Source organism: Oryctolagus cuniculus, chromosome 6 (assembly GCF_964237555.1).
Source record: "Oryctolagus cuniculus chromosome 6, mOryCun1.1, whole genome shotgun sequence".
NCBI lineage: Eukaryota > Metazoa > Chordata > Mammalia > Lagomorpha > Leporidae > Oryctolagus > Oryctolagus cuniculus.
Genome location: NC_091437.1, coordinates 156,511,589 through 156,525,430, shown reverse-complemented (window position 1 = coordinate 156,525,430; position 13,842 = coordinate 156,511,589). Strand labels below are relative to the sequence as shown.

Below are 13,842 nucleotides of genomic sequence, written 5' to 3'. Positions count from 1 at the left end.
TGGCTCAATCTCCAGAGTGTATCTTCTCTCCTTTTAACTATCTATTTTGCCCCGCGTGACTCCGATTGTCCTGTTGCTATACTGCCATCCTGGGACCCCTTTGCAAGAATAGGGATTTAGAATACAGTTTCTCAAATTCCTTGTAGACAAAAACTAGAAAATTTTAACTTGTGGGCATGAGATGAGTGAAAAAGAAAATATAGGAGCAATATACTACATTTTTATGGTGTTGAATTTATTTAGGTAAAGAAAGTTCATTTATTTTAAGACTATGTCCTTTTACATTTTTGGTGTTAAAAATGCCCTTGCTTTTGTAAAGTGATAAGGGTAGCAAATACTATTTTGTTGTTTTCGATTTAGATTAATTATTGTTTGGGATTTAAATTAATTGTCTTGGATTTGATGGTTGTTTTAGATTTAGATTAATTGTCCATACTTCCTTCACAAGTGTTTTTAATTTATCTTACAATAGGCCCTCAGTTCCTCTGATGTTTTTAAAAGAGTTCCATGGACTCCAAAAATCTGGGCTCTGCCTGCACCAGTGGGCAAAGTTATTCTCTAAGTTCCATTCTGATCATACTACTCTAGAGCTCTTAGCAGAAACAAATGAAGGTTGTGCGCTTCTTTTATTCTTATTGTCAGTTCACTTGCAAAATTAGTTGTAATCAAAGAGCCAACAGCCAAGAACTCCAGACTCCTAAAAATAATCCTGGCATGGCTTTTGTGCTCTCGCAGAGTTGTAAAGATTGCATCTGTGCCCATTTGGGAAGGTTAGTAAAGCCCTGGAAATCTTATTCAGACAAAGAAACACCTGAGACAGTTATAATTCTCCTTATCCCACTTAATGTTTATTTTTTATTAAGAAAATTATTGTATCCACTCTTATCCAAACACAGTATTTTACAGTTTGGCACTACAGGGGTGGCAACCGTACTTTCCTCTCAATGGGATCTTTTCTATCAACAATTTGCCATCTCCTCCCTTGGGACTGTGCTTTCCCCAGGAGAAACCCCTTCCACCCTGCTCCACCCATCAAACCACAGGTCCCTAGGATATCACATATAGAAGGCATCTCAGAAGTCATCCAGTGGCAACTAACCATCCAAGGAAACTCACCTACATGAGAGCAGAGATAGGTATGTGATAGAGCAAGAATTCCATGTCGGCATCACCAAGGGAAGCAGCATTAATTTAGCCCCCCAACTGCCACACCTTCCTCATGAAGCCATCACGTGCATGATCTGATTTATTCCTCTGAGTCACAGAAAGAGGCAGGTCCTATTATTATCCTATTTGACAGATGGAGTAACTGACACTAAGAGGTTGAGTAATTTGCTGAAAGGCACAACACAAAGATAGGTGGGGGTAATTGAAGACATTTATTTCTGTAGTGTGATTCCTAAGTAAGTGCTGTTAGCCCCATGCTATACAACTTCGTATTCTCTTTCCTCTAAAACCTTAAACATCTAGCCATTTCCCACACAATATCAAAGGATGCCCCATTTCCTTGATACTTCTTGCTCTTTGAGATTTTCTAAGAATCATCTGAGGTGTCGTCAAGCAGTTCATGGAAAATTCATGCTAGGAAAAGACCAAGCAGAGATTTCAAAAATTTTTGCAACAAAATTAACATTTTAGTATCATTTTTCCATGAACTGTTTGAAGTTTCCTTATATACTTATGATTGGGAATCTATCAAACTAACTTTTGTGTCCTGATTCTTACCTATGAAATGAAGAAATCAATTATATCTACCTCACACAGCTGTTGTTAAGATTAGTTCTGTTTAATATATAGCACAAAGGAGGTAATATTATTAATCATCTTGTTAAATGATTTATTTATTTATTTAAAGGAGTTACAGAGAGAGAGAGGGAGGGAGAGATTTTCCATCCACTGATTCACTCACCAAATGACCTCAACTGCCAAGGTTGAGTCAGGAGGCTGGAGCTTTAACTGTGTTTCTCATATGGGTAGTCGGGCCCAAATACTGGGGCCATACTTCGCTGCTTTTCCCAGGTCATTATCAGGGGACTGAACTGGAGGGGGAGCAGCCAGACCACAAACCAGTGCCCATACGGACGCCGGCTTCACAGGCAGCAGATTTACCTGCTATACCATAATATGGGCCCCATTATCAATCACTGTTGTATCAGGAACCATGTTTATCTTATCACAGATGCCCGGTTGATGGGGTTTTTTTCAGTAATCAAGCAAATTAATTTTTATAATGCATAAAATGTATAAGATACAGTAGCATCTCTTAGAGTGCCAATATCCTAGTTGGGAAGGAACCTAAATCAGACTTGAAGTAATAGGAATTGCCAAATGATTTATCGTTTGAACTGCTTATTACAGAAAAAAAGACTGCTAAAAGCTGTTCATTCCCAGTTGAGTTCTGAGAAAAACATCTCCAGGTATCAGATTCATAGGGAAAAACTTGGAACATTCTTTTCTAGGACTATCCAAGTGATGGGTGTACAGGTCATGTAGCTGATCAATGGCAGAGTTTGGATATGGTCATGTGTCTGCTCAGCTCAAAATTCGTTTTTCCATTATTCTTCCCTACTTCTGAGCCATCCAAACCCCAATTTAAGATGCACGCCTTATTTCCTGAGAAGATGATACAAGTACGTATCACAGGAGATGTTGCTGATCCCAAGGAGCATACTACCTGACCCTGCTTGCTTCTTACTAAAGCCTCTCTGAGGAATTGGACCAGGCCTGGTGCTGTGACGTAGTGGGTAAAACTATCGCCTGCAGTGCCAGCATCCCATTTGGGCTCTGGTTCAAGACCTGGCTGCTCTACTTCTGATCCGGCTCTATGCAATGGCCTGGGAAAGCAGTAGAAGATGGCTCAAGTCCTTGGGCCTCTGCACCCTTGTGGGAGGGCCAGAAGAAGCTCCTGGCTTCAGATTGGCACGGCTCCTGCCCTTGTGGACATTTGGGGAGTGAACCAGCAGGTGGAAGACCTCTCTCTCTGTCTCTTGCTCTTGTTATTCCTCTCTGTAACTCTGCCTTTCAAATAAATAAATAACTATTTTTTAAGAAAAGAATTTGTGCTACTTTTGACACAGTCCTGTCATCCTCACTCTGTTCATTCTAGGAGCATCACTGCCTTCGTATTAAAATCCTGGGAGACTGCTACTACTGTGTTTCCGGACTGCCTGAGCCCCGCCAGGACCATGCCCACTGCTGTGTTGAAATGGGCCTCAGCATGATCAAAACCATCAGGTAATTTGTAATTTCTTCAATGTGAACTGGGCCTTCAATATGCATGATGACTAAAACTCACTTCTTCATCTACCCTTTGTAGTAAACCAAATGCATCATGAAAGGTAGATCCCCTTAACGTATTTCACAAAAGCTATTTGCCCATTAGTTCTCCCATAGAAACCAATGAACCTATTAGTTTCATCTCTAATTCTAACTCACTTTATGCCATGAGTTGGTATAATAAATGTCCTCATGGGGTTACAACAAAGAACAAGATGAAGACTGTCCTTTCCTTCAGGGGGTTACAGTGTAGAAGCAAAGATGAACGCATAGACAACTCCAATGTTGTGCAATAGGTTTTGTGACAAATCAAACCTAGGTTCTTTGGGAGGAATAGGTGAAGAATAGATGATTCAGCCAAGGATGTTGGTGAAGCTTTTATGGAGTAGAGATGTCTAAGCTGTTTTCCTAAAAGGTGAGTAGACATCAGCAGTGTTCTAGAGGTAGAGTGGGCAGATTTGAGAAGAGAGTGGATGAATGAAGAATCAGGATGTGATACAATGGTAGCTTATGAGACCTGGGCTGGAAACAGTGATATGGATGAACTATGGGTTGGAGTATCCAGGACCTACAGGGCTCTACCAGTCATGTTAAGGAGTCACACATTGCAATAAGGCAAATAGAAAATCATTAAAGGGCTTACACCAGGATTCGCTTCACGGGTATATGGCAAGTATTTTGGGCTTAGCTTGCATATATGGTGAATAGCAGCTTAATCAAAATGAGAGAATTTATCGAGACTAAGAACTCTGGGACCTAAACTGTGTGTGGCTTTCAGATAGAAGCTCAGTTCTGTCTTACTCCTTTTGAAATTTCAAAATAGTGACAGAGATCTAAATGTCATCTTCACACAACCACAACAAAGGCATTAACAAGAAGATACAAGAACAGAAATGTCTTCATTTTGAAATATATACCCACAAACACACATACATACAAGTATTTAAATTTTTTATGGAAAAACTGTATCGATATCTTGACGTAAAACAATTTAGAAATCCATGTTTAGTTTTTTCACAATGCACACTTCTCATGAACTTTTTGAAGACTTGTCAGTGTGTGTGTGTGTGTGTGTGTGCGTGCGCGTGCTCGCGCAGAGAGAGACAGAGAGACCTTCCACTCTGGTTACTCACCAAATGCCAACAACAATTGGCACCAAGCCAAGCTGAAGCTAGGAGCCCTGAATTCCGGGTATATCTCCCACAAGAGTGTCAGGGACTCAAGTAGCTGAGCCATCACATATTGTCATCCAGTGAGCACGTTAGCAGGAAACTGGGTTGAAAGCACAGTCAGGACTTGAACCAAGTGAACCTATGTAAGCTACAGGAATCAGAAATGGCAGCTCATCTACGGTGCCACATTCCTACCTTGTAATAATATTTTGATGAGCTGTTAGTAATAGGGATATAACATCCAATTAATGAAATAGAAACACTCAAAAGCCATTTCAAGCTAAGTTCTCTTTGTGAACTTTTGCTGGACTCTGCACCCAAATACATAGAGTATTCAGTTGGTTGAAAACAATGGTTACAATAAAGAAGCAACAAGAGTTCATCAGACCGGGCTTAGTGCTTAGGAAGGTGGGGAATCAGGAAGAACCAAGGGCCACGGTTCTTGCTGTCTTACGGTCAAAACCTGGGATCCCTTCTTTGTCTTGGCAGGATCATATTTTAATATTTTTATTCAAATGAGAAAGAATTCGGTGTTAAGAAGACAAAAACACTCATTTATGGGATACCTAGTATAATTCTAAGTATTATCTATATAAGTTTTTCAGCCCTGTTCTGGGCCACTACACTAGTCCTGAGTTGCCCAGATAGGTGACAGGGGATCCAGAATAATTCTATCTACATCCACACTTCTGTACAAACTGTTAGATTACTGTTCTAGTGTTGGGCAGAGACCTTTCCTTTAACAGAAATAATGTGACTATAGAGAAAGCAGCCTATCTTTACAAAATGACATATATGTTAGAAAAATAAACAGTTTTAAGTCTGTGCATCCCATATTTCCTCATGGGAAGGAAAATCTTTGAATAGCAATTCCACAGTTCTCATGCCCCATTCAAAGGATACCTCTGAAAGTCTCCCACTAAGCCAAGAAGAGAATTCAGGTGTTAAGCAGGTGAGATGAACTTATGGTATTTTTCTATAAGACACATGATTAAAACTAAGCCTTCACCACCTCTGTGACCACGTAGGATGATGAGTAAAGAGATTAAAAATGTCCACTGCACGATTTTCCTGTCTTCTGTAAAGTTGGAAGAATTCTCTCCTTTAAACACTATGGAGAGAGGATCCTAAAGATTCCAACCATGAGTTTCCTTTTGGCCAGCCATTGGTAAATGGAAAAGGTGGTAGATGTTTTACACTGCTAATTTGGACACATGGGTATTTTCCCATGAAAACTAAAATGAACTGTAATAATGTGTTAACTGGTTTTGAGGAAGGTAATGGGACTGATATCCAGAAGCCTGGATATCCTTACAGCTAATTAGGAACCCGAACCTTATTCTATCAATCAATAGGTCAGTCAATAAATGCATGTTGAGCTCTACCACGTGCCAAACACTGTACAATGCCCTGAAAATAGAGTGATGATCTTGTCACTCAGGGTTCCTTGCTTATGGGTGTCCATTAAGGAGATCACTGGATTTTTTGGCACATAATCAGGAAATCAGGTCAGGTGGTGGCTCTGAAGTCTCTGACAGTTGTGAAAATTGAGTTGGTAACACAAAAAAAATAAGGTGCTACACTTTCCACAGACTTTCAATAGGAATTTGTATAGTGACTGCAAGCATAAGAATTGCTGCAGAGATGTCATTGCAAAATAAATGAATATCTACTATGAAAATGCTTTAAGATACCTATGGCAATATAATTTATATTCCTGGAGAGAACCTGGTCCCCCTGACCATTTTATCCAATCAAAGTCTTTCTTCTTGTGTGTTGGAATTGGGGAGTAAGAAGTGAAATTTAGAATATTGAAATGACTCCAGGGCTTTCTTGTTTAAAATTTTTAAGGAATTTGTGAATACCTAAGATTCTCAGCAAAACAGGTCACAGCAAATGAATGATAATTACTACAGCACAATTTCATGAATTCTTATGTTGATGTGATATTAATACAAAGAACAGATTCAATGACATATCCTCGTCACTAGGCCCCAGAAACACCTATAATTTCCTTGCCTGGGTAAGAGTTATCATTTTTACACAAATGACAAGCAGACACTCAAAATGACCCTGGTCCTTCACTCACTGACATTCCAAATGTGTAACAAAAGTACTCTATGAATCAGACACATGAGGACAGAGTGTCAAAGTTCAGAAAGGCCAAGGTTGGCTGCTATTAGAGTACCAGCACGTTTCAAAGTGAGCAAGGAGAAGAACAAGATGATGCAGCAGGACATCATCCCATACACACAGAGAAATATCAATTTAAGTGACTATCCACACAGAAAAATAACTTCATTAAGCTGAAGAAACCAAAAAAGAAATCACAGTGTGTAGTTATAGCACAAAAACAAGAAAAGACATATTTGAGAGCAAAAAGGACAATAGTTATACAACATACACATCATTCTTCTACCAACTCCTGGGTAGCACAGTAGAGAAAGATATTGTATCCTTGGGATAGAGAGAGAAGTAAGCTGACAACTTTACCTTGGACTCCAACACTAGGCCTGCCACAGAAAATCCCAGAAGATTCCCAGTCAAATATTCCAGGATGATACTTATGGACTTAGCCTTAGACCTGCCCTGATGCAAGGAAGAACCACAAAGCCTCAGCTGTCAGGCTTAGTGATGAGTTCAGTCCCTGGTATGCACCACCTCTGACATCATATTTTCAGGTTTTCTCTGGACAGTGCTCAGCAGTAGGAAGGCTTCAGTGGCCCCTGGATTCTGGTTTTCAAAGCAAAATCAGTCTTTGAAGACTGGAATAAGTACCTACTTTTTCAAACTCATGTATATCAATGCATGACCACAAGGACTACAGACAACTAGGAAACCAAATAGTCTCCAAATAAACAAAATAAGGTTCCAATGACTAACCCTAAACAAATAGAGACCTAGTAACTGCCTGACACAAAATTCAGAATAGCTGTATTAAGAAAGCTGAGCAAACTTGAAGAAAACATACAGGAACAATTCAATGAACGAAGGTAAATGATGTTATTAAAATTAAAATCTTAATAGAATGAGATAAAATTAAATAAGTGAAAAAGAAGTCCTGAAGCTGAAAAATACAATGAATGAAAATATACAATGGACAGCATGAACAGCAAAATTGGTCAGGTGAAAGAAATAATAAACTATAAGATTTTGTGAAAATATAATGTAAGAGGAGAAAAATGGAATGAAAAGGAATAAAGAAAGCTTACAGGATTTATGGGAGAAATTTAAACATACATGCATAAATGAATCATAAGGTATCAAAAAACAGAAAAAGGAAATAGAGGTAGAAAGCATTACAAATATTAAGAATGTGGAAACTATCCAGGTACAGGAATGCCAAAAATCTCTAATAAGATTCAATACAAATGAGTATACCTCAAGACATATCATAATCAAACTGTTAAAAATCTAAGAAAGTGAGAAGATACCAGAGGTAGAGAGAGAAAGGAAGCAAAAAGCATATAGAGAGTTCAAATAAGGTTAGCAACAGACTTCAGTATAAACCTTACAGGCCAAGAAAGAGTGGAAGGACAAATTCAAAGAGCTTAATTTTAAAAACCAACAGTCAATAATTATTTTTTTATTTTTTAAAAATGCTTTATTTTGAAATACAAATACAGGAAATTATTTTCTAACAGGTTTTTGAGGTGCAAATGACATCACATTACTTTTTTTTTTTTTAACTAGTGAAGTTGTCCTTCAGAAATGAAGGGGAGATACTGTCCCAGATAAACAAAGTTAAAAGAATTCAACCTCACTAGAGCTATGTTATAAGAAATACTAAAAGCAATTCTTCAAGCTGACAGAAAAGGACAAAAATATCTGAAGGTATAAAACTCAATGATAAAAATAAGCACATAGTCAAATTCAGAATATTCTAATATTATAATACAGTGGTGGTGTTAAAATTATTTATATACTCTGTATAAAGGTTAAATGGCAAAACTAATAATAATAAAAATGAAAACATGGGGGGGTGATGCTGTGGCATAGCGGGTAAAGCTGCCACCTGCAGTGCCGGCATCCTATATGGGCACCCGTTTGAGTCCCGGCTGCTCCACTTTCCACTTCTGATCCAGCTCTCTGCTATGGCCTGGGAAAGCAGTAGAAGATGGCCCAAGTCCTTGAGCCCCTGAATCCATGTGGGAGACCCAGAAGAAGCTCCTGGCTCCTGGCTTCAGATTGGCACAGCTCCGGCCACTTTGGCCAACTGGGGAGTGAACCAGCAATGGAAGACCTCTCTCTCTCTCTCTCTCTCTCTCTGCCTCTCCTTCTCTCTCTCTGTAACTCTTACTTTCAAGTAAATAAATAAATAGATCTTAAAAAAAAAGAAAATATGGAAAAAGATATTCCATGCAAATATAAGCCAAAAGAGACAAGGAATAACTTTATTTATATCACATTAAGTAGACTTTAAATCTAAAACTGTAAAAAGAAACAGAGAAGGCAAATACATAGTTATAAAGCAACAGAACATAATTATCTCAAGTATATACACCCAACATCAGAGCACCTAAATATGTAAAGCAAATATTAGCAGATATGAAGGGAAGGATAGATTGCAATAATACAATAATCGTAAAGAATTTCAACACCCCACTTTAAACAATGGGTAAATCAATCAGGCAGAGTATCCATAATAAAATATAAGACTTAAATTACATTTTATATCACCTGGATCTAATATATATTTACAGAATATTTCATCCAACAGCTGTGAAAAAACCTCCAAAGGATATTTTCCATATGTTCAGGTGCTAGAACACAAAGCAAATTTTGACAAATGTTAAAAGATTGAAATCATATCAAGTATATTTTGTAACCCCAATTGTATAAAACTAGAACTCATAAGAGAGTATTATAAGCAATTATGCAATAGCAAATTGAATAATATAGGAGAAATTCACAAATTATTTGAGACATACAACCTACCAAGAATAATTCATGGAGAACTAGACAATTTTAACATTTCAATAACAAGTGAGAAGATTGAGTCAGTTATAAAAATCCCCCCTCCCCCCAAAAAAAGAAAAGCTTAGGACCAGATGATATTTTCACTGCTGAATTATATCAAACATTTGGGGAAGAAATAACAAAAATTTTTGTCAAGCTCTTCTGAAATATTTAAGAGAACAGTTTACTTCCTAACTCATTTCATGCATCCAACATCACCCTGATACGAAAACTCTACAAAGACACAGAAACAAAGAAAATTATACACCAGCATCACTTATGAACAAAAATACAAAGATCCTCAACAAAATACTAGCAAACAATTAAATAGCAAATCAAAAATACTTTGCATGATTATCAAGTAAGATTCATACTAGGGATGCAAGGAAGCTTCAACACAGATAAATCAGTAAATGTGATACATTACCTTAATGGAATAAAAAGGAAAAATCACACAATAATTTTAATAGGTGCTGAATGCATTTTGCCAAAATTCAAATTCCTTCATGATTAAAAGAATTCTCAACAAAATAAGTATGGAAGAAAAGTACCTCAACATGATGAAGGTGACATGTGACATACCCATAGCAAACATCAGTCAATATGGAAAAATTCAAATGTTTCTAAATCCAAGAAAGACACATACCAAATCTTACCACCTATACTCAATACAGTATTGGATGTCTGAGCCAGAGCAGATAACCATGAGAAATAAATCAAAGTCATCCAAATCAAAAAAGAAGAAGTAAGTTATCTCTGTTTGCAAACAACAAATATATTTTTAGAAAATACTCTATTAATAAATAGACTATTAGAACTAACAGAAATAAATAATTAAAGTTGCAGGATAAAAAAATCGACATAGAAAAAATCAGCAACATTTCTGTGCACTGACCATGAAATATTTTAAAAGCAAAACAAGAAAATAATTTCATTTACAATAGCAAAAAAAGAGGAAAATTTACAAATACAAAAAAGGGGGGAAAAAACTTAGGAACAAATTTAACTAAGATGGTAAAATATCTAAAACTATAAATCAATGAAGTAAGAAACTGAGGATGACACAAATAAATCAAAAGACATCCCATGTTCATGGGATTGGAAGAATTAATATTGTAAAAATGTCCATACCACCTAAAGCAATCTAAAGGCTCAAAACAATCTCTATTAAAATACCAAGGACTACCTTCAAAGAAATAGAAAAAAATCTGAAATTTAAGTAGAATCATGAAAGACCACAAGTAGCTAAAGCATTCTTGAGAAGAACAAAGCAGAAGTCATAATACTACCTAACTTCAAAATATATCACAAACCTTTAGTAACCAAAACAGCATGAGTTTGGCCAAAGAATAGACATATAGACCAATGGAACAGGAAATAAATCCCAGAGATAAATTCACACATTTACATTCAACTGATTATTGCCAAAGGAATCAAAATCACAAAAAATGGAAGAGAAAGTCTCTTCAATAAATGATGCTGGGGAAATTGATAGTCAAATATAGAAGAAAGAAAATAAGTCCTATACCTTGCCATATACAAAAATTAATTCAAAATGCCATAAATACTTAAATGTAAGACCTGAAACTACTAAAAGAAAACAGAGGTGAAAAAGATGTATGACACTGATCTGGACAATGACTTATTGGATATGACCCCAAGCACACAACTAGCAGGAGTAAAAATAAACAAGTGGAACTACATCATACTAAAAAGATTCTTCACAAGGAGATGGACAATCAACAGAGTAAAGAGACAATCTACAAGATAGGAGAATATACTTGCAATTTGTGTATCTGACAAGGGGTTAAAAACCAGAATATATATTGAACTCAAGCAGCTCTATGGCAAGAAAAGAAGCAACCTAAATAAAAATGAGCGAGGAACCTTCATTGACGTTTCTCCACAAAAAATATACTAATGGATCATAGATATATGAAAAAATGTTCAACATCACTAGACATCAGAGAAATGCAAATTAAAATCATAATGAAATATCACCTCAAGCCTGTTAGAATGGTTATAATCAAAAAGACAAAAAGTAATGAGTTGGCAAAGGATGTGGTTTAAAGGAAACACTTGTACTTCTTTGGTGGGAATATAAATTAATATCACTACTATGTAAAATAACATAGGTGTTCCTCAAAAACCCAAATATAGGTTTAATATAATCCAGCAATCTCACTACTGGATAAATTTCCAAAGGGAATGAAATCAGTATGAGAAAGAGATATTTATTTGTACTCCTATGTATATTGTAGCACTATTCACAATAGCCAAGGTACAAAATCAATCTAAGTATCTACCAATAGATGAATAGATAAATAAAATGAAGTACATATATGTAATGGAATACTATTATGACATAAAGGAAGGAAATCACATCATTTGTGACAATATAAATGAACCTGGAGGACATTATGTTAATTGAAACAAGCCAGGAATAGAAAAACAAATATTGCAAGTTCTCAGTTGTATGTGGAATCTAGAAGTTGATCTCATTAAATGGAGAGTAGAATGGTGGTTACCAGGTACTGAGCTGATTGGATGGTTGTTGCTGAGAAGATGTTGGTCAAAGGATATGGAATTTTAGTTAGACTGGAGGAATGAGTTCAGGAATTATCTGTGCAACGTGGTGACTATAGTTAGTCCTATATTTGAAAAATGCTAAGCTGATTAGTATTTTAGAGTGTTCTCATCACAGAAATGATAAGTACGTGAGGTAATATATGTGTTAATTTGCTACATTTAGTCATTCCAGAATGTATGTAAACTTCAAAACATCCATTTGTACATGGTAAATGAAATTTAGTCAATGTAAATGTATATATATGTAAAATAACTTTCAAAATGCAAAGTAGGCAAGAGTCAAAACAACTGAAAGTAGGAGCTTCAAGGAAATTGGTTTTCCATCAATTTATCTCTGACTGAGTTATGTACAAAGTAGCACTTCTTAAAATTTTATTGAACGCATACAAATTTCATGCATTTCATATGTTCAGATTTAAGAGCATATTAATTCTTCCCACCATACCCTCCTCCCACCCAAATTCCCACCCTTCTACATCCTCCCTCTCCTATTCCCACTCCTAATTTTTTTTACAAAGATTTATTTTCTGTTTACTTTATACTCATAAGATTTACCCTACACTAAGTAAGCAGTTTAAAAAATAGTATGAAGGAAAAAAAGAAACACTGTTCATCAGCAGTAGAGACAAGGGCTATAAATAATCATTGAATCTCAAAGTGTCAATTTCATTCAGTACATTATAGTTTAGGTATTCATTAGTTACCATAGATTAGGAAAAACATATGGTATTTGTCTCAACACGCTTATTTCACTAAATATAATGGTTTCCAGTTGCATCCATTTTGTTGCAAATGACAGGATTTCATTTTTTATTGCTGAATAGTATTCCATAGTGTATATATACCATAATTTTTCTATTCAATCATAAGAAGATGGACCACGCCGGCGCTGCGGCTCACTAGGCTAATCCTCTGCCTAGCGGCGCCGGCACACCGGGTTCTAGTCCCGGTCGGGGCACCGGATTCTGTCCCAGTTACCCCTCTTCCAGGCCAGCTCTCTGCTGTGGCCATGGAGTGCAGTGGAGGATGGTCCAAGTGCTTGGGCCCTGCACCCCATGGGAGACCAGGAAAAAAAGCACCTGGCTCCTGGCTCCTGCCATCGGATTAGCGCGGTGCGCTGGCCACAGCGCGCCGGCCGCGGCGGCCATTGGAGGGTGAACCAACGGCAAAGGAAGACCTTTCTCTCTGTCTCTCTCTCTCTCACTGTCCACTCTGCCTGCCAAAAAAAAAATAAAGAAGATGGACCTAAGATGGGTTGATTCCATGTCTTAATTATTGTGAATTGAGCTGAAATAAACGTGGGGGTATCGAAAACTCTTTTATATGCTAATTTCTTTTACTTGGGTAAATTCCCAGGAGAGGGATGGCTGGGTCATATGGTATATCTCTTTTGAGATTTCTGAGGTATCTCCATACTGTCTTCCATTACGATCACACTAGTTTACATTCCCTCTAACAGTAGATTAGGGTACATTTTTCCCCACATCCTCATCGGCATTTATTGTTTGTTGATATCTGTATGAAAACCATTCTATCTGGGTGATGTAAACCCTCACTGTAATTTTGATATGCATTTCTTGATAACTAGTGATCCTGAGCATTTTTTCATGTGTTTGTTGGCTATTTCAAATTCCTCTTTTGAAAAATGCCTGTTCAAATCCTTTGCCCATTTCTAAACTGGATTGTTTGTTTTGTTGTTGTTGAGTCTCTTGAGCTCTTTATAGATTCTGGATATTAATCCTTTATCAGTTGCATAGTTTGCAAATATTTTCTCTCATTTTGTTGGTTGTTATGTTCTCTTCACTTTGCTGAGTGTTTCTTTTGCAGTGCAGAAGCTTCTCAGCTT

General features: G+C 36.9%; 1 protein-coding gene across 4 annotated transcripts in view; it reads left to right on the top strand.

The window, feature by feature from the left end:
- The window catches only part of ADCY8 (adenylate cyclase 8), a 261,395-nt gene that overhangs the window by 126,760 nt on the left and 120,793 nt on the right, over positions 1-13,842 (top strand). For all 4 annotated transcript variants that reach the window (XM_051844023.2, XM_051844024.2, XM_017341537.3 and 1 more), the window contains exon 5: positions 3,107-3,234. In XM_051844023.2, the coding sequence (XP_051699983.1) occupies positions 3,107-3,234 (128 nt within the window). The remainder of the gene's footprint in view (positions 1-3,106; positions 3,235-13,842) is intronic.